Consider the following 22,158-nt stretch of genomic DNA (forward strand, 5'->3'; position numbering starts at 1 on the left):
ATTTTGTGTAGCATGGCAGCTTGGATCCTAGCACACCAAGCTTCATCTTTGATTATATCATCAGGTGTATTGGGGGGTGGGGAGATGAGCTCATTAAAAATGGCAAAGATTTCCTTATAGTGCGATTTGGCATTAGAGATTTGTGTGTTGAAGGTGTTGGCTTTGGCATCGGTGATGGCTGTTTTGTATTGGTGGGAGATTAAGTTGAATTTGTTTTTGGCAATGCTGCAGGGGTTGGTTTGCCAGTTTTCTAGTGCTGCTCTTTTGCAGGAGCGCAACAAGTGCAATTCTTCAGTGAACCAAGAGTTGGTGTGTAGTGATTTCCTTTCTTTTTTCCATTCGAGTGGTGTTATTTCATTAATAGCTTTAGTGATGACATATTTGTAAATGTCTGCTAGAAGATTGGGGTCATTAGTGAATGGGGGTGCTAGTTCAGGGATGTTGAGGTAAGGGCACAGGTTTTCCTCTTTAAGCTTTTTCGAGCTTCTGACTTGTGCTGTGATTGCAGGGGTCAGAGTCTTGTGTTTTTTGGTGATGGGAACAGAGAATTTGATACAGTTGTGGTCGGTCCAAGGCAGTCAGGTGTTAGAGGTGATAGTAGAGAGGCAATTATGGTCCGCGATCCAATCTAGAATGCGGCCTTTGGAGTGAGTTGGACTTTCTACTTTCTGGGTGAAACCTAAGTCACTAAGTTCCTTGGTGAGGGTAACCGCAGGTTTGTCATTAGCATCATTGAATCCCAGATTGAGGTCTCCTAGTAAAAGGGTCTTAGTGGAGCTTTTGATATTATTACTGAGAATGTGGATGAGGTTTTCCTGAGAGTCCAGGGTGAGGCATGGATGGGTATGGCAGGATCAATACCAATTCATGTGACCATTTCAGCATTTGCATATCGACCATGTGGATATGCTCCAAATTTATAACAGCTACAAGCATATGCTAGTAGTCGTATGTTCCTTTTCCCAATGGTTTCAAGCTGGTCCACGCACACATCCAAAAGCCGCGTGTGCAGCCAAGTTCCTTGTACCTGAGGTATTTCCAAGGTGGGACGTATGCAAGGTGTTACGTTCTAACAATGGACCACAATTTTTAAATGAAATATTTGAGCACATTACTATCCTCTTGGCGATAAGGCACAAATTCTCATCCACCTATCATCCACAAGCAAATAACATTTGTGAGCTCCCCAACAGCCTCTTAAAAAGACCGAATTGACAAAATAAAAGAAACTTTGAAAAATAATTGGTTACATTGCATTCCTCTAGCCCTATTTGCCTTATGTAATCAACCAGCCTCTGACCATCACCTGACTCTACATGAGCAGGCGATGGGCCTCTGAATGCATACTCCCATTGCTCCTCCCACACAGGCTCACACTGATGGTGAAAGTGCTGCTGTTGTGTTAGGGAAGGAAATACATGAGGGGTCCGCAGACTTGTAATCACTTTTGAAATTTCGGACAAATCCGTTACTCGATTCAAAAGTTAACAATAGAATTTTGAGGGGTCCTATGTGCCTCCGACTCACCTGTCGCCATCCTATAATATATATATATATATATATATATATATATATATATATATATATATATATATATATATAAATAAGGCAAATTGGTACAGCATATACATATATATGTTGAACTCTGTGCCACCACGTAGAGGTATGCCCATAACCACAGTCAATCATTCCTCAACAACCAACTCAAAATCACATTACAAAGTGTAGGAAAGTTCATTTGAGCCAAGTCACGCATTCTACATGCCACCTAGTAGCCATCGCTGGAAGTTCACCTTCCAGTTCTGAGCCACAACAACAAGGCATTGTGGGTATGCAAATTAGCTCAAGTGCAAACTTTTATCTCCAGGAAATTGTCTTTGTCTAAGGGCGCAGTGCTACTTTATACACAGCTCAATCAACCCAAGACATACATTTGTAAGGCTGCCAGGACAACTACATAGCTGATTTCACCCTTATTAGGAATCATCACTGCAGTATAGTCCTCATAGCCTTGTTGTTGTAGCATTTGGCCATGCATAACTTTCTTGGTGTTATATATATATATATATACTCACACGGGCCCCATTTAATCACGTTTTATCCAAATAAGGATTCCCTGTTCAGATTATTTCAAGAGAGCTTCCGGTTTGGTATCACTCTGTGTCATGGAAGGAGAACCAGAACCACTGCAGAACTGTGTCCTTGAATCCCATGCATGTTGATACGATACTGACCTGAGGTTGTGGTCGGCTGTCTTAAAGGTTGCAGCAAGATCACGCAAGACCAGTTGGAAGTGGTTACTGTTGTCATTGATTTCAAGACTCAATCACTTGGATGGTTGCCGTCTCAGTGCTGCATCTAGGTCTGGAACTGGATTACTAGTTTTGTATGAGGGGGTAGAGAATAGTTACTTTTTGAAGATGTTTCTCCAGTATCTTTCTGATGTAGGAAAGATGGAAAATTGGCAGATGGCAAGCCTTTCCTGGTCGCACAGGACCATTTTTTGAGTGGATTCGGAATACACCATGATTGAGTGAGGCACTAACGATGTTAAGAAGGGGTCTGATATAGCGACATAATCCATGTAGGTGGGCTCCATAAATATGTTATCAAAATCAACAGATTCAAAACTATGTTAGCATTTTTCTAATCTGCCAAGTCCAGTAATTATCCCATTCAGATATTGTTTCCGATACCTTTAATTTGAACTTGCTGACGGTGGATCCACTGTACTTAGTGGGTTTCTTGCTCCTCCTGTGGATTGCCAATCTGTCTATGGGACCTAATGCACAGAAAGATAAGCTTGTCACTTGAAGACATATAGAAAATATCCAAGTTACCATGACTGGGCCAGACTGGCATCCTTCCAAAACTGTACAGGTCACAATACCTGAACTCCTATACTAGGACATAGGAGAATTATTTTATGTGGTATAACTCAGTACCAAGGTGTGTTCTGTGTATGAAGAGGAAGAGAATGTGCTTGTCAAATATGGGTTCAAAGTAGAAGAAGAATTATATTGCCAGCAGTGCATATACCACAACAGTGAGGATATGCTTTATTTCTCAACTTTGACCTAACCTTTTTATACATTGACTTGTTCTTATGATATGATAGTTTATTTGGTATCCGGTCAATTATTTTCGAAATGCCATTTGGTCTAAAACATTTTGCCGAAAAAATTTTTTTTAATGGATTTATTTTTATTTTATATATTTTTTTGTTTCATTAGTAAAAACAAAAGCGTAAATTAAAAAAAAAAAGTTTGCGGGGGAACCCCCCCATTTCAAAAATAAAATAAAAAAATTGTAGAGAAAATGGCATTCGAAAATATTGCGTTTGAAAATATCACTATAAACCAGTTTATTTATATAGCGCCTATACACAATGTGTTTCAAAGTGCTTATATGCTTGCCTATTCTACCTTGGAATCAACCAACATGGGAAGATTACCAGAGTGAATTAGGACTCAAATACTCCAGTCAATTAACAATAATCATAGTCTGGGACAACATTGAGAGGATTTGGATAGAGTCTGGTTGGCCTTCCTGTTGGATTTAGGAGAAGGCTGGTAAGCTCACGTTCAGCTGGAGACACCCTTGATGTTTCTTTAGTGATAATGTCACATATAACCGTGATAATCAGTCGAGAAATGGAGGCTTAAACTGCAACAGAGTTTAAACCATATGGACATTCACCGCAGGTTCCTTGAGCTAGGCCTATGGTCTAGGGGTCTGCAACCTTTGGCCCGCCAGAGGGTTGGACTACAAATCCCATCAGCCCATGCAGCATGGCAAATTGTGAGGGATCATGGGAGTTGAGTCCAAGACAGCTGGAAAGCCAAAGGTTGCAGACCCCTGCTAATGTAAGGTCTTGAGGGTTATGCTTAAGCAAAAAAATACATTTTTAAATTTGTATTGGTCATTTATTCTACACCTGTAGAGGTGTGTCTCAAGGTGCAGCAAGCCACGAAGGAACAATCCTACTAGGCCTTATACATACGGATCGTGCAATTGCAGGTTATTTATAACACGCTTAATCCCGAGATCAGTTTCAAGCGTGGATCCGGGATTCGAACCTGTTTTGCTCAGCATGGTCTTGATTCCAAGACCCGTGCATTGCCACAGAGCTATCCTCCCTACATTGCACCTCAGTGCAGATAGCCACACGGCTGGTGGACTCTGTGTGATAACACTCATATCCTTTACATTGGGACCAGGGTCATTCATGATTGACTTTTTTGGACATGCCTGGCACTTGCAATATAAAGCACTTTCTAACTGCAATCACTGTATAAACCGCAAACGTAAAGCATTTGCATTTTTTTTAATTCAAGATGTATGAACTGTTTCCGTTTCATTTAAGGTAGACCTGTACACAAATAGAGATGAAAGGGGTGCCACAGTAAAGGTAATGTATAAAGATCTGTAAAACTGGGGTAAGAGTTAACAAAATGACACTCTGCAAGAAGAACTGAGAAATGTACCCACATTAAGCCAAGTTCACACATGGATACAGAGATGTGCACTGAGTGCACTAGAAAAGGAGAACATAAGAATGTAGGGCTGATAGAAGACTGGTCCCTCGCTTCTGGGTTACTACAGAAGGCTGGTCAGCTGCACAATAAATCACTGCAACGGAAGGTTTACAGAGTAAATTAACTAAGGCGTCCTCAGTAAATTGGAAGCGCTGCTTCCCACATGTAGGACATGTCTTACCTTGAGGCTTGCCGACGGGTTTGGGAAAGAAGAGGCAATCTAAATATGAATTATGCAAAAAATGTAAATACCCCACTAGGCAGGGTGACCAGATTTTCAAAACAAAAAACCGGGACGGCCAACAACATAAAAGAGGGACTACCCCATTGCAGCCCACCAATTACCGCTCCTCCCCCAACACGCCCCCACAACCACCCCCAACCATATTTCCAGCACTTCTCCTTTCTATAAACTGTATATAATCTCATTTGTGCAGTTTTGTCTGTGAACCGTGGCATGTTAATTCAAAACGAGCGTTAGCTCAAATTGATATTACATGGCTTGTTGTACGATTATTTCCAAGCCAGTCTCTGTGGCACAGTCAGTAAGTGTTCTGACTTGTGCCTGAGAGGTTGGAGACTTGAGCCAAACCTCCAATTTCAAAATTCTGAAAGTGTTGTGAAAAATAATTACGGTTTTAATTACCATAGCCCCCCAAACATGCAAACCCCAGACGGGGTTTCAAAAATGAAAAAACTCCTGGGACCCCGGGACGGAGGGTGATTTTCCCGGACTGTCCCAGGAAAACCAGGACGTCTGGTCACCCTACCACTAGGGCCAGCCAGCGCTGAAATGCGCCCAACATCTGCTTTGTGGACATGTATGTAGACGTCTGTTTATAAATGGGCAACTGGTGGCTTAGCCACAAGCCGATCAGTTGTGGCACACTATAAGGGGCCATTTGGTGTACTCTACTGGTTGCCGCATAGGCTTGGTGAAAGTGAATCTGAATGAGTTTTCAGTATTATGGATTTCACACCCGCCAGCCTGAGCTTTGTAGGCCCGAGCGAAGTGAGGGCCTCAGCTCGGGCTGCGGGCCCTTAAAGGTAGTGTCCGCCTGCCAGCCCACGCGTGAACACCATTCGCACCCCGGGGTTCTCTGGGGTGCGAACCGCTTTTGCAATTTTGCATCAAGAGATCGGCAGCGCTGCATCCGATCTCCCAATGCAAAGTACAGAAAAAAAAGATGCCTGCCACCATATGATAAAGGTCCTAAGTCCCTTTTCCATGTTTATGGTTGCAGCCGCAGACAGGGGACCTCGGGACCAGAGCACAATGCTCTGGCCCGCAGGTATGTGACGGGGCGGGGAAGTGGGTAATTGCAGAGGGGGAACAGGGAGAGGCTCTCTGTTGCCTTGCCACAATGGAAACAAAGAAAAAAAAAATAAACCCCATCCGGTGAAGGGCCTCGGGTAACCAGGACGGCAGGCAGTGATTATGCAATCACGTTCGCTGTTCCAGCCACCTGATTGACTAAGTGCCCTTGCCCTGGTGCGAATATGTGTTAGAGCCTGCAGTGTGCGCATTAATGGGGCTTAACTGTTTGCAACCCATGTACGTGGTACCCACCTCAGTGAGGGCCTTTAACGAGCCTAAAGCCCAATTAAAACCTGTTAGTGCCCTCACATGGAGACTCTAACACATTTAGAATCTGGTTCAGGTAGTATGTTATCTGGGTACGTTTTTGAGCTCGAAAGGTGTTTGGCAAGGGAACATTTATACAGATGAGAAAAGATTTTAAAAAATGTTTTCAAGATGGCTGCTAAACAATGATGGCAGCATCTTCAGTAAAGATGCCCCCCTTGAATTTCTCAAATTGAAAACTGAGTATTCTGGTAGTGCAGAGAGGGAAGCAGGAGTCCCGAAAGGAAGCATGGAGTGGGTGCAGCTGGGAACCTCACAGAATGAAGACTTGGAAGTGGGCCCTATGGTAGGGCTATAAGAAGAGAGCAGGGGAGCAGCAGGTGCCAGGCCTCGAGAAAGGACACTGGAAATGAGGAGACAAATAGCGGCCTTCAAAATGCGGGCAGCTTTCGACAGTTAGTGTCTTGATCTATTTGAAATCCTGGCAGACTCAGTTGTATAAAGAGCAAAGAAAACAATGTGCCTGTGACAGCAGCTGCAGTCTAACTAAGAGAAGTATGCACCTTTCTTCCACCCAACTCACACAGTGTAATTATTTTGAAGATGTTCTTATTGGCGCCATCAGGGATGTGCCTAGTTAGACGCTCCACAACCCTGAGGCATAGGTGCCTACAAGCTAAAGAAGGACAAGTAGTCTGCTGAATACACTGCAGAGATTGGTTTCGGGACATGTGTCCTGTAGAGCTGAAGTCACAGTTCATTGATGGATTTCAAGAGTGAACTTAGATAAATGCTATCCGCATAATGTAGCACTCTCCAACTGTGGGTAAGGCACGCAGGGCCTCATTACGAGGCTGCCAGTAGGCTTTTGGTAGTACCGGTGGCCTACTCGCAACCTCAGCTTACCGTTTCTGCCACCCAATATCCCGGTAACACCGGGATATTATGGGCAGCGGCGGAACAGTAAGTTCCCATTCCATTGGAATCCCATAGGACTCCATGGGAATGGGAACACTGAAGCACCGGCACTGTTGTTAACGGTGCCGGTGCTTCTGTGAATTATCTGCTAGATGGGGCCTGAACTAGTGGCAGGTCAGGCCAGCTGGTAGTTCACAGTCCCTACCTGCGGACTCGGAGTATGACGGTCCAGAAAAGGTGCCGGTAACCGCTGTTACCAGCACCTTTTTCCGGACCGTCATACTCGATATGAGGGCCATAAACTGTGTTATAGCCTGCTTCCTCCAGCCAGACTGAGACAAGCAGGAGTCCTCTTGCAACCCTAGCTATGGCACCAGTGGGGAGGTTCTTTTAGCAGCAATTGGGTGGGCCAGACCAAAGAGAGAGATGTAACTATATGGATGACCAGTGGTTGTACTCTGATGCAATTACTTATTCTGTAACATGCTTTGCTGTAGCTGTATGAATAAACACTTTACACAGAAGCTGTCTGCCTCTGTGACTCTTCTCTGTGGTGTGCATCCTGAACGTCATAACAACATTTGGCGACAAGGTAAAGTCCAGCTGCTGTGGGAGAGCAGCCAAACCTGCAGCCACCGCCACCCAGAAAACATCCATCCACCCTGACCCTACAGGCTGTGAAGCCAGTGAGCCTGAAGTGTGGGAGCAAAGGAGCCAGAGAGCCCACTGTCTGCCAAGAGAAGTACCCCCAAGGCCTGTGAACCTAGATGAAAATCTCCACAAAAGCTGACCCACTTTCCTCTACTGCCCTGATGCACCATGGGTCCCAGGGAGTGCTGCAGCATTGCGCAGAGGCAGGAGCAGTAACAGGTCTGCTAAGTGAGCAACCGTCTGAGCAACAAAGCACAAACTGTAAGTCCAGTGCACTGGATGTCACACTGCAATGTCACAGCGAAGTGCTACCGAGGAAGATCTGGGAAGTCCATCCCATATTGCCGAACAATTGATGTAAAGCGCTGCCAGTCTATAAGCAAGCCCTACCTGAGAGCAGCGGAGTGTTCCTTGCTGTATCGGCATGCCCAAACAGTCTTGCATGGAAGCTGCCGCTGTGACTCTGCTCTGTGTGCTGCATGAACCGCACAACCATAGACTGCAAAATCAAAGGGAGGGAGCATGAAGGCATCCCCAGCTTGCAACCTGGCACACATCCGTGGTCTGTACCTAGGACATGTTGCCATGGCCAATTGGTCTATGTATGGTCGGAATGTTTTTTCCTTTTCAATCAGAGCACTTTGAATAGAGGGTTGGCACCAACAAGAATCAATATGTATATGTGGGCAATGCCTAAGTGCTGCACCCATTAAAACACAGTTGAGTCATTTACTCTATTTGCTGGTTGAGTGTCTTATGACATCCTGATTTGTTATGCTGACTTTTGTGTTAACCTTCATAAAATCAGAGTTGCCTCGGCCAAACGCTCCAGCGGGTGAATGTGTTGACCAATGGGAAAGTAGACTGGTCAAGTATCTCCGCAATGTGCCAATTAATGTTTTCAATACAAACTGGGATACCTCCAACACAGGCCCCTTTGTTTAAACATCACAGATTATGAAATTTCGATATCAAGTTCCTCAACACGATCAGCATAAAAAGGGTAACATTTGTACTTCCAGTATTAAAAAAAGTATATCCGCTGTAAAAGAAATACTGACATCAATAAGTAACTATGTTCACAATTCAAAGGTTGTTTAAACTTTTATTTATAGTGAGAAATTCATCACAGAAAGCAACATTTTGTTAATTAGCTCCACTGTCCAAGAGAGCAATGGGTCCTGTTTTTCACTGATTAAAAACATGTGTTTGCATTTTTTTAATACTTGCATTTCAAATTATGAAGAGCAATAAGATTTCAAAACGCAATTCAATTCAACAAATACAGTAATCTGCATGTGCAATGACCATTGCCTGTGGGGGAAAAGGAGGAGGTGTGATTACCAAAGTCATACACTTTATTTTACCGATATTGATATAGATGTTGATCGAGTGTACAAATTCTCTGTACCACAAAAGACACACTAAAGGGGGATATCATTGCACATATGAAAAAGCAGCCAAAACACCCCTTGCTTGCAGCAAATGCTGTGCTTTAGTAAAAAGCATATAGTCTATCCAGGATACAACAAATTGCACCCATTCATTGTCTCACGTTAAAAGACCCAATACTGTATTTTAAAAATAGAGATTGTACACAGTGAAACGGCTAAAGTCTGTGTATAAAACACTGCCACATGTATAGCTTTTTTTCACTTTGGCGTACTGCGGCCAAGAGCAGAGCAATTTCAAGTAACACTTAAACCAACCCAAGTAGAAATGTGAGAAGCAGAAACAGGAGTGCGATCAAGCATCGCTTTGCAACATGTAGGTGCAGCGCCTGCATAAAAGGACCCAGTAACCTCAGGCAGAAGTCTGTTTCCACAATGTTCCAGGGAATCAAAAAGAGAATTCGGTTCACATTCCGCCATGAGACCCCTGCCTTCTGCGTCAACACATTTCGTACAAAGAGTGTGACCTAGAAATCGCAGTCACAGTTTCCTGGCTAAAGAAGTTCTGTCCCCTGAACAGACAACATCAAAATATGATGGCTCGAACTGCAATGTGTACTCAAGCCCACCCTCATCGACACCGGAGGACGGGAACATGAACATCCCGCCTCCAAAGCAAGAGTCAAAGCTGTGAAGAAGAATATTTCCTGAATAAAAGTTTCCTGAACATGGTTCAGATTATTGGATACGCCAACTAAGCACAACGCCTTTCAGAGGCATTTATTGTGTACCCAAAGTCTACTCGTTGCCACACATGGTGTGCCACAAGCAGTTTAAATGTTATCCTATTCAAAGGTTCTTGAACATCATTTTCAGGCAGCATTTCACCTTTATTTTACGTTCACATATCACATTTTAGAAAGATGAAATTATCTTCAGCATTCCATTTTAGGTAGGACTTCTCCTCAACCGCTTCTCAAATCTTTCCTTGCAAACAAACCTAACATACTTTCTAATCTATGTCAAATATCTCTATATTCTGCCTTCAATAAAGGGATAAAATGTTGCCCAAAAGTCTAAAAACAAATACACACGCGTGTCTCAACTAGATCTGGAAAACAAACAACACCTTAAAAAGATACAATTTGTATCAACAGCAGAAGGTACTTCTGGTTGCTCCTGGTCTTGCTTTCAGGCAGCAGGATGTTTCACAAAATACCTCCCCAGCAGTGATCTACTTAGCTGGTAAGTTGAGGTATATGGCCTCCTGGCAAGACCATAGAAGAACCTGTCGCACTTTGCAGAGCCGTAGCTCTGTGACAAACCAGCTGTCCTAAAATCACAGCCGCTAACTACAGCCCTGACAGCATTAATTAGAAATATCCCTTACTACAACTAGAAACAGACAGGTTACCTGTGCCCACGACTAAACTATTTGTGGCAAGAAATTGATTTTTTACTACTACAACAGGCACACATACAAATCATAAAAACACAAATATGTACAATATTTTACAAAAATGTTTAAATTAGTATTTATAGATAAAATATCATTTAATATTATAGTGCATTATCAATCATCGTTGCATATCCTCAAACACACAGAACCTTTTTTAGGCCAGCCTCGATAAATAGTGAGAAAACAGCATATTAAATACAAACCCTGCATTGACAATTAGGAGGTTTTACATAACAACAGGTAGATATCCATACAAATCAGGAACATATTCAGACCGGTGTTGCGAGGCATAAGTGATGCAGCTATTTGCCATGCCTGGTGTAAGAATGCAGCTGTTGTATGGAGCTCGGCTCATGCCGACTAAGAGCAGCAAATGGCTGGGCAAAGCCACGCACCACACCGGATAATGAAGGCTTCCGCTCTGTCCCAGAAACCAATACGTTTCTCAGGTTTCCCTAACAGTGATTGCATCTGCTCTCCATATGTCACATGCAATAAATCTTTAAATATAACAAAAGAAAATACAAAAATAATTAAAAGTGCCATATTCTTGTAACAAAACACTGCTGCCTATCATTAATAGGTCATTTACATTGTTTAAACAATAACAAAAATCAGTGCTGTAGTCAATCTTTGCTTTATATAAATAATGATTATATAGCACAAAGAGCAATAGCTAAATGTTTGGGAAACCACCAAACTGTTCTTGTTGGGACAACATTAATGGCTAGGCTTAACTGTGTGCACTTAACCTTCTGCACACCCTTTGGGTCCAAGAAGTTAGACAACGATAAAAGCCAATCATATGATTAAAATAGGATCGATACCATGAGGATCAAAAAGTGCAGAATATGAAACCCCTGATGCACCAACATTGATGATAGAACAAGCCACATGGAGCCCTAACAACATCACGACTGGATACTCATACCAGCCAACAGACAGGCTTCAAGTTAGAATGTTAAGCAGCCCTGGATTGCCTCTCAAAGCACAGGGCCAAGCACATAGATTTCATAATACAGTAGTTCACAAAATGGATTACTATATAAACTCCTCGCTGAGAAGGAGATTACAAATGCTATTGTAGCAAACCTCCCTCAGCGTTTGAGCTGAACCACAGAAAACTACTTCACATCACAAAAGATGCATCACTTTAATAGCCCAGCTGAGACTTTTCCACTAGGATCGCTGCAGCAAGTTGCTGCGCATCAGTCATATGGGGGTTCCTCTTCATGACGATCCGGACAAGCTCGGCGGGGAAGATGTTGCACAGGTTTATGAAGACTTTCTCCCGTGTGTCCTGGTACCGTGGAGGCTCTTGGGGCATTCCGCAGTACGGTATCCTCCAAGTCTGATCATGCTGTTCTGGCAAGCTTTGGAAGGCAAACTGCTCGTAACACGGCTGAGAAGGGTTACTGGGTAACGAATATGTGTGACGATAACCATAGGCGTTCAATCCATAATTTTGCCTTTCCCAACTTCCAGGGCCATCCTGACCTGGATAAGGCTTTCGCTGTCTTAATGGGGAGCTGTCATACAACCGAGAGTCTGAGAAGCTCTCTACTCTTGTAGATACAAGGGCTCTTCCCAGCTGTAGATTTTTGGAATGATGGGCACTCTGCGCAGCAGAGTAATCATTGGGGCAACTAGAGCGAGCTCCGACAGCCATGTGCTGCAGGTGCACAGCCATGTATGGACCCGGAGGCTTGTGATGATGCTTTGGTTCCTCATGGCCATAACTTTGCACCCTGGTTAAAGAATCATGATAGCTTGGCACGAAGGGCTGGGTGGCCATATGGCTATGCGGATGTAGATGATGGCACTTATTATTTTCTTCCAGCTGTGGGTCAGGAGAGTTAACGTAAGATCGGTCATTATAGCCTGCATAAGAATCACTGCTGCCACAGCTCATGCTTCCTTCACTGCTACAATCGGAGGCCACAGAGCTAATCCTGTAATCGGTCTCCAGTGAGAAGCGTCGCTCTGGACTTCGCGGGGGAGCCCCAATGCTCAGGTTTGAATATGCATTCATCATGGAGTAATAGCCTACATCCACTGGTGAGTCACATTTTGGATAATGGTCATAGGGCATGGTTCCATGATTTTTGCTTGGCAAGATCATTGGAGGGTACGGTGCGTGGGTCCTTGGATCCTGAGGTTGAGGGTGAACTCCATTGCTTGAAAATGCAGCACTTTGGGGTTTGGCAGGAGAAGAGTTTGCTATGCTCACTAAAGAAGGTACAGACCTGGTTTCCAATGTATTTTTGGTGGGAAGCTTGTCCTCAAGATCTTGGTATATTTGACTTCTTAAGCTTGGATCTGATTGCCTCTTTGGGACTGGGCATTTAAGGTCGGAAGTGCACTCAGTCTTAATGTTACAGGGGACACTATTGCTTTTTACCAATCCCCCTTCGCTTGCAGCTTTTACTACAGCGCTTCTCGACATGGCACGAAGTTCATCAGCTACCGATCGCTGAGGTTGATTTCCCCTTTCTGGGTGATAGTATTTACATTTGTGTCCATAGGTGCATTTCTTCCCTACAAGAGAAAAACATGTATTATTTTACATAGGAAACATTCTGCCATTTTCACACAATCTCTGATTAGCTAGAACAACAAATATTATTAATTGATTAATCAAATCATGAAAGAAGTTTCTCTAAAGCATCTGAAGACTGAATCATCTAGACTGTGCACAGCGCTCCAAGATCTCTTCGGAGGAGATTTCAATATACTCAAATAGAGAAGACTTTTCGAGGGCCTAGGAGTTTGCAAAACAAAACGTCAACAAGCTAATCCAACTGAGATGACAAAATGCTAGCTGAAGACTCCTAGGAAGAACCATGCATTTAAACTTGCCATCTATGTATCCCTGGGCTTTTGCTTCCCAGGTAATCGAAGCAAGTCATCCGTATTGTATGAGCCCTCACTGAGAGTGCCCTGAAACCTGTGAACAGCAGTTACATGGCTGGAAGCAAAATATTACTACCATGGTTCACGAATCAGGCTCATATAGCAGCGTTGTTAAGAATGTAGCTTATTTTCATTCATTCAGGAACCTCAAAGTCTGAAATTAAGTGGTATCTGAACAGAGCCTGTGCAGCAAAGCATACCTCAGGGACAAATCTTCACTGGCCAATTGCAATGTTAGTTTTCTAATCGCAGAGTGATTGCTCAGTTATTCTGCCAGTAATTGTTAGCAAGCAAGCAAAGCAACACAGCTGTGGAACTCCATTCCTAACTCTTTAAGGTCTGACCAATCATACTTACACTTTAGACTCAACTGTATCAAATGGCTCAAAGAAAACGACCAGTAACTGACTGACACTAGGATTACTCCCTAGCCTACCTGCCTTTGGTTTCGTAATGTATATTGTGTATACCTCCCTTTGTACAAATATCTGTTTATATATCCCTGTATATTACCCCATGTACAAACTTTTTAGGGTAATCATTTGTCCCGCTGTCATTGCAGCCTGTATGTACCTGAAATGTGTAACTTTAACTTGTAAGCTTAAAGTATTCTTGTATTCGCACCCGAATACCTTCGGGTCTGGCGCGTGCTATAAATAAATAAACAAACAAGTGATCGAGACTAATGTGACTTGCATGGTAGCAACCAGACCGCAACAACAGAGGTCCAGGCACCCCATTGCCATTCCACTTGAGGAGAGACCTTTCTATGGAACGTGTACTGTTCAAAGAGATCTCGAGTCCTAATAACAATGTTGAGGAAGCATGTGTGGCCAACAGAAAAGGACTGTCTCCCCTAAAGTCGAACATGATTGGACAGGACTTACAACAAGAACTGACAAAGCCAATAGGCTGGGCATTTCTATAGCCATGGTATAGACGTTTGTCAGGCAGTCACAACTGGACAGAGGTTGGTATTACACGCCCAGGTACCCACATGATTGCCCATGTGTGGTGAAGGTGTGTTAGGAAGTAAGAACATGTCTTCCCAGCGGCAGTGCACATTCCACTCCTCGTTCTGTAAGGGCACACCCTGCTATCCCCGGCCTCAGGGCGCATGCACTCTACAGCATACAATGTTGCATGACTCCAGATATGACTCCGAAGTGGACTTTCCGGCATATTCTTTGAGACTGGGAGGGACATTTTTGCTTAGGGCGTAAAACAGTAAATCCCATTCCCCATTAGGGTGTTCTTTCAGCCAAATAAAGTACATTTTTAACTGTAAGCAGGTGCTGTTGCTATCCATAATTATTTGCACTAGTAATTCATGCAAATGATGCTTTTTCATCTTGCATGCCACTGCTGCGCGTGTGTGTGTGGAAGCAGGGGAGTGGCTCCTCTGTGTCCATTTGTGGTGTATTCTTTCTCCCTATCTTTTGGATGAGCGTGTTTGCCTGTTTTCAGGGAGTCAAATGTACTGGTATGACACTGCGTACATCCTTTCACAATGCACTACTTTACGCCTGTGGAAGTATACACAAAGCACCGATTGTTTAGGATTTTCAATTATTTATATTTGCTGGGGGCAGAGGCTGAGGTATTGGAGCACTGAAACACACGCTGGCGATGAGGCCGGCTTTTAGATCTTGATATTATGCAGCCATGGATGTATTTCTGTAATGGTGAGAATGTTGCCGTTTCTACAATTACCTACAATAAACAACTAGAATGTGTGTAAAGCCCGTTGATATGATATGATAGGTTATTTATAACACGCTTAATACCCAGTGTTCTAAGCGCGGACCCGGTGATCGAACCTGTGTTGCTCCGTGTCGTCTTGTTTTCAAGGTGAGCACCTTGCTGCTGAGCTATCCTCCCAAGACGATGTGCTACTGTCTTACTTGCTCATTTTTTAAAATGCATTACTATCCTTATATGCAGATTTTCATATGCATGATGGTCTTGCAACCAAGTGAGCGAACACACATGCTGTCTTCATAGACTGGTAACCGGGCAACCGGGAATGCTAAGACTGCAGCTAAATAAGTGAAACGACTGGCAGACAACATATTCTACTCTCTGTCCCAAATCTGCTCATACATGACAATCTCTTTTCCCATCATACAACTCAATTGTTACCCAAAATGTTTCCCATGTCATCTTTAACTGGTGCAGGTTTTACAGAAAGGTTCTGACGATTACTTTGAGTCCTCCGCAACACAACCAAGTACAAAAGGGCAAGCACAAAGAGCAAGCCTGCGAGGCCCTCGCAGCCTGATAGCATCAACCGGGAGACAAAGCCATGAGAGGAAAGCTTAGGGAGTTCTGGCTGCAACCAGAACCCTGACTACTGTCACCCGGTTTCCCCTTTGTATTCTCCCAATAAATTTATCAACCTCTTCCCTGGGGCCACTAGGTCACTTTGAGCTAGCCCTTGCTCTGGTAGGAAAACAGAACCCACTGACCCACAACTCTAGCTCACCTGGCCACAAGATGTTCAGGACAGCAAGTCATGCATGATCAGTCGCAGAACGACTACGAGAGGCAGCAGAAAGCAGGGTCCATCCATGCATCAGATCTGTCTGACAATGAATGCCATCTTTACAAATTAACATTGTAAAAAGGCACCAAAAGAGTCAATGAAAAAAAAAAGATTTGGATACGTACAGGACAAGTGTATCGAGGCAATTTATTGTATGGACATTGTTTTTTGTTTTTGCTAATAGCTGACCCTTAAACACCACATTTGATTAGAGATGGGTGGGAGCTGGGATGTGAGGAGAGTGAAGCAGCTTGTTTGTTTTGTTTGGTTATTTACCCACCCTTTGGCTGTGCATGGCCATGATAATCCCTATGGCCATTCCCATCCAGTACCTGCACCCTCCCTTTCCAAAACACATCCTCCAGGGATGTCTTTGAGCCAGCCATATTAAGCAGTTACAGCACACTTTGTGTGAGCTGTACAGGGCCTGCCTGTGGTTTTCTAAACAGTGTTCTGAGATTTAAGTACTTAGTTGCAGCTGTAAATGTTCTGTTGCAGTACAAAAAAATGCCTTACTCAAATGTGCCTTCAGGCACTGTGTGTATCCTTGTATCTGTCCCTTGCACTGAAGTCGGTCTTAAAAGAATTACTGACAAAGGCAACCGTTTTGGTTATGATTAGGCAGGCATTTGCCATACATTGCCATCATATGTCCAGGTAAGCACACTATTTTCCAGCTGCTGGCATCTTATGGCCAGGTAGTACCATCATGGCAGTGCATGGAAAATGCCTATGCTATTCCTTAAAACAATCCACAATGGTTGGCTTTCCCAATGCTGCTTTTAATTCTATGGTAAGGTATGAAAGAAATACTCACTACTGAGCATAATTGACGTCATTTCATAAATGTTCTATGATCTAAATCAGGGGTTTGCAATTTGCTCTGCCGCTCTCATTAGCCCTAGTCAGCAAATTCACTGGTGAGGAAGTTGTCGTCTGAGACAACTGGAGAGCCACAGCCGGGTGCAGCACCGATCCAAACAATCAATTTTTGTAATATCATTCTTCCGTACAAGCCATGAAGATTTATGCCAGTGTCATATTAGCTATGCAAAATGGCAATTTCCAAATGGCTATGGCACTAGCAGTAGGTTGACATGGATGACTCGGTGAGTCACTCATGATAGTATATATGCATCGGCTTACCATATGGACACGGCTGCTTCTTATGTTCCGGTACAATCGCTTTCTTCCTTAGAAAATTATCCAAACTGGGCCCGTGGCGGCCGAGGGGATCATCAGGAGGCATGAATCTACAATGCAATAGGAAACTCATCAGGATACCAGGCCGGCAGTGACAGGTTACCAGGTGAAAAGGTGAGCAGCACTGTGTGGATATATTTTTGCATGCTATCATCTAACATTGCTAAAAAAAACAAAAATGCATAGCAAATGGAAAAACAAACATGCACCAAAGGAACTGGTGCTTCAATTTACAGAGGGCTCTGTGCCTAAGAGTTCATTGGAATTCTGATAAAAATCAGCTAACACACGATTTGTTGCCAATAACAATTTGTTATGGGAAGCAGTGAATTAACACAAATGCAAAAATGTGCTTGCTGCAACTGAATTGTTCCTGAATAATATACTTCATTAGTGTATTCAGTGAAATCAACAAAGTAGAAAATCATCCTGTACTGGCACATTCGTCTTCACTGCGGAAACCGTTTCTGAAGTTCTTTTGCCAAGAATGTTGGATGAAAGGTAGAGTCCTGCTTAATGCAATTGGTCATGAGCTAAATCTCAGACTATTTGTTGCGGAAGCACACGCTTAGTAATAACTCCACCATCTTGTGTTGCTCTCACTCCCCTGTTATTGCCAATTAATATTTGCATAGCGGAGATAGCTAAGAGACCTGATTTCTCACTCCTGCAGTAGTGGGTGCCTAGATCGGATTAAGATGAAACAACCAAGTGTCCAGCTATTTTTCTATAGTTGTCATTTTCGGATGTCCATCTGAAGGAAATGTCTGAAGGTGGTTCTTGGCGTCTGGTTTTTTCACTCCCTATACAAAAGAAAGAATCAAGAGCCAGATGAGTGTAAAAATATGTGACATAATTTGACCAGGGGCATAAAGAGATCAGGAAGGTTAGGGCCAACGCAATGAAGCACCTTCTGTACATTGGCGGGGCTCTTTGACACTCGAAAAGCCAGTGGAGGGAACTCGAGGAGAGGGGAACTGTCATAGCAGCCTGCAACGAACATCAGCCGAGCAGGTGTCTTTTAAATTTGCGGAAGTCTCTTTATCAGGAAGGCAGGAATTCCCAGGTATAGGCAGTTGCCTTGATCCAATATGGATTAAAAAATGGCATCCACTACTTCTGCTCGGAAAGCTGGCAGAAGGAGAAGAAGCCGGATTCCAGATAAGTGGACTGAACACTAAAATCAGGTCAATACATCGGTAATGATAGGAATGTATGTGCCTGCCCCTGTATGCCACCTGTACTGCAGATGCTCATAGGTTTGGAATGAGCCACAGCTTTCACAAAGACGACTGATGCGAAGACAGACTACATCATGAAAATACTTCTTTTCATGTACAGAAATTGCTAGCTGCCAAGAATTGGAATTATAAAAACATTTCTCGTTTCCTAAATAAAAAATATTATGCTATTTGGGAATGGGAACGACTAGTTGACACCCTAGAAAATCCTTTTACAACCAGTTTCCCAAAACAGGGAGTACAATGCTCTTACCTCAAATTCTTATTGGGAGCTCTGGGAAGAATTCTGTATTCTGCAACTACGTTGCTTGACTGCTTCTGGGTCAATTCCTCACCACAAACTTTATTTCAGCAGTTAATGCCATAACATGTTTATATTATCATTACAAAATTCACCAAACTCCATAGTTACCGGAAAATCAATAATGAAAAGTAATTCCTACATCAAGAATTGAAATATAAAAGTTGTAAATTGAACAATGAATGCCAGTATTAAATACAAAAACGACATTTAAACTTCTTGCTAGGTCAGAATCAGAAGGCCAAAATGTCCTCCGATAAAACAAAGCAACAAAACTATTAAAAACCTACGTTAAAATAAATTCCTTCAATGACTATGCATCGGGCGTCATCTATTAGGGAACAAAAGAAGTAATAGGAGCGTGTTTTTCTAATGAATACAAAATATAAAGAAGACTGGTTTCAAGGTCGGCAGAATTGTCTTTTTTTAATGCAAGCTGCCTTTAAACATTTAGCTGTAGCGCAAACTGCATTAGGGGAATTAGTACTACAAGATAACAAAGTGCCCCATGGCTATGGTGTACATTGTTGCTCCTATGAAGGGGCTTAAGCCAGCATAATTGTGCTTCTAATATAAAGCTGGCAAATGAACAGGAAATGTTCTATGTTGTCTTTCACAAATGAGCATTTGTCTGTATTGCCACTATTTAATAACAAAATGCTCAATACATGCATTTTAATTTGATTAAAGTAGTCCTCAAACACAATATATAATTTGATATCCAAATAGGGAATTTCATCCACGACCATTTAGACAGCAGGTCGCCTGCGAATGGGCAATTAACAAGAGATCCATGTGAGCAATTATCAATAGGATCCCTTCTTCAGCAAGGACAATCCTATCTAAATGGAGTCTCATTATTTTGACCCACACACCTGACATTGCCCCAGGGTGGTAAAGTATCCCTCAATAGGTGCTATTTTTTATATATACCTGACACTGAGCTCGACCACCTCTTGACCCACAATAAGACTGGTTTGAGGATCACTTTGCATTGGATGCTAGTCAAACATAATTCAAGTAGCAGCGGCACAGTCAGTGCTCCTGTTGTGAGGGCAAAGAACCTTTTATTCAAAAGCTTTTCGGTAACAACAGTTTGTATACCTTCTCAAACCCCACAGTTCATAACCGTATTAAACAGCAGAACATGTTTGTATGTTAGGATTTATAAATGTGGGGGGTGGCAAGGGAGCCATATGATTAGGAAAAGCGCAATTAAAGGTAGTGACTCCTTCAATCTTTACACTAGAAAGAGTTACACTTAAATTGGGATGTCGCTTTCGATGACAGACCATATATTTGGTTTTAGCAACATTAAAACACTTTTACAGGAAGATAAGTGAGGGAAACAATCTGATTGGTTTTGTAGACCCAAAGGCAATTTAGAGATTAAAATAGCACAGACTGAGGATAAAGTGACATTTATCTTTCCACTAGCAAGACAGGGCATGTCCACCTCAAGTGATGAAAAAGAGACAGCAAAATCATGTATATATAAGATGAAGATGGTGGATGCCAGGACACATCCTTGGCGCATGCCCACTTCAACAGGAAAGGGAGTGTTCCCCTTGCCACCACTACCCCATCGCACAGTGGCACATTTATTAAGCTGCAACCTTTCAATAGCCAGAAGAAGGGTGAAGAGGACACCTCAAGAATGAAGACACACCCAGAGACCTCGACTGAGGGCGCAGTCGATGACCATATATAATAAATGAAAGGCAGAACTTTCCATAAGTCGTCTTCCTCCTCAGGTACACCTTCCTTGAGCATTGAAATCTCACACCAAAATCCTGAATTGTCTTGACTTATATGATTAGAGGTGAAGTTCTAAGAGTTGTAGTAATTCAAAAACGAGGAAAGAAATGTTCAAAATATTGTGTGGACGATTGTAGACATGGAGAAGCCGGATATCCGCTTCATCAGCCAAGGTCGTAAGAAGACATTGACTATCAGCACACTGGGAGTAAATTATCCAAATGTTGGCATTAAAGTCATTGGAGACCAAGTTTATTAACCCCCTTTGAGTACCTTTTATCGCAGTAATGTGTAAAGAGGTGCAATCGTGGTTAGGCATGACCTCACCCATCCAGTTCTCTTGAAAACAAGTTATATCAGCAGATGAAAGCAAAAATACCATTCACTATCATGAATTTCGGCGGATAACCCTGTAATGTTTCATGACAGGACAGACATTTGATTCCTACATTTATTCTTTCAAAAAGACATGATGGAATATATGCTGAAACAGGGGTCCATTTGGTGAACGATGCCATCATTCCACAATGTTTTGGGAACTCTGTAGTGATGAGGTAGTTATAGAATGTGAATGTCCAACAGCAAAGTGTAAGTTCTAGTGGCAAGAGGAAACAAGGACACAGGTGAAATAAAAACCTATTGTGTTGATAAATATGGACAGCATTTACAACATCAGAGCGGTTTATTGGGGAGCATTCCCGAACATGGCGAATCCAGTGGGCGCTTTTGTTAAAAAGAGATTCTTTGGACTCCTACACCCTGGAATCATTGTAGGGACATTAGTCGTAGACACTCTGCTTCCGCCTACGGGGTCATCACCTTGAGATGTATGAGCTGGTTGGGCAGGGACTGTGCTGTCTGCTCGAGCTAAACCACATCTTAAATGCTGAGCTGTTTTTTTTTACAAGACTGGTTTGTTACAATTATTTCTTTCTGATTAGAAGGATCATCATGTCAGAGCGTTGGGAAGTTGGGATACTTCGAGCCTTTTCAAGATGGCAAGCATGTAAAACTCATTGGGTTCAAAGCAAGTGAAAAGGGGCTATTTGTTCCTTGGTCACCTAAAATGATTTACATGGCAACAAGAACATTTAACAATTCCATTTTTATTTGAAGTGATTTAGTAAACACATACAAGGAAGGTAGTTCTGATTTAACTGTTATCACTTGCTCTTTGACTCTATATCCACTGGATAATCTACTGGAGAGGAATGGATTTATTAATGGGGGGGGGGGTGGGGCTGGAGGAAGAGTCACACCAGAAGCACAGATGGGGTGGGGGACCATTTCAAGACTTGAACTAGGTGACTAGCATTGGGTTAAGTGGGTAATTTGACATCACTATCAGTACTTGGATGGATCACAGAGTTTAGTAAAGGTCAGCACAAAGCTTAATTCTATCATAACAAGAAATGCTAGGAACAGTTCTTCTGAAAGACTGCACGATGATGGAGTGAGTACCTCGTTGTTCTCATTTTCTTTAAACTAACAGAGATTTGGTGTATCCAAGGATCTGGAACATCGACTCAGATCCAAACTCACTGCTGCCATGTAACCCCCATTTTTTTGCATCTGGAAAATCGGCCCAGATCCCAACTCACTGCTGCCATGTTACCCCATTTTTGTTGTGTCATTTTTTATTTGGGGGGGCGTGT

At 42.8% G+C, this 22,158-nt stretch overlaps 1 protein-coding gene across 1 annotated transcript in view; it reads right to left on the reverse strand.

Annotated features, from left to right (window-relative positions):
• Positions 1–8,783: 8,783 nt before the first annotated feature.
• ZC3H12C (zinc finger CCCH-type containing 12C) overlaps positions 8,784–22,158 on the reverse strand; it is a 124,534-nt gene continuing 111,159 nt past the window's right edge. Inside the window, exons 5-6 of the mRNA XM_069639988.1 lie at positions 17,147–17,253; positions 8,784–13,080 (exon numbers count right to left, since the gene is read on the reverse strand). Of these exons, the coding sequence (XP_069496089.1) occupies positions 11,696–13,080; positions 17,147–17,253 (1,492 nt within the window). The 3' untranslated portion in view covers positions 8,784–11,695. The remainder of the gene's footprint in view (positions 13,081–17,146; positions 17,254–22,158) is intronic.

The sequence above is a fragment of the Ambystoma mexicanum genome, chromosome 7q (genome assembly GCF_040938575.1).
Source record: "Ambystoma mexicanum isolate Mex_15411 chromosome 7q, UKY_AmexF1_1, whole genome shotgun sequence".
Taxonomy (NCBI): domain Eukaryota; kingdom Metazoa; phylum Chordata; class Amphibia; order Caudata; family Ambystomatidae; genus Ambystoma; species Ambystoma mexicanum.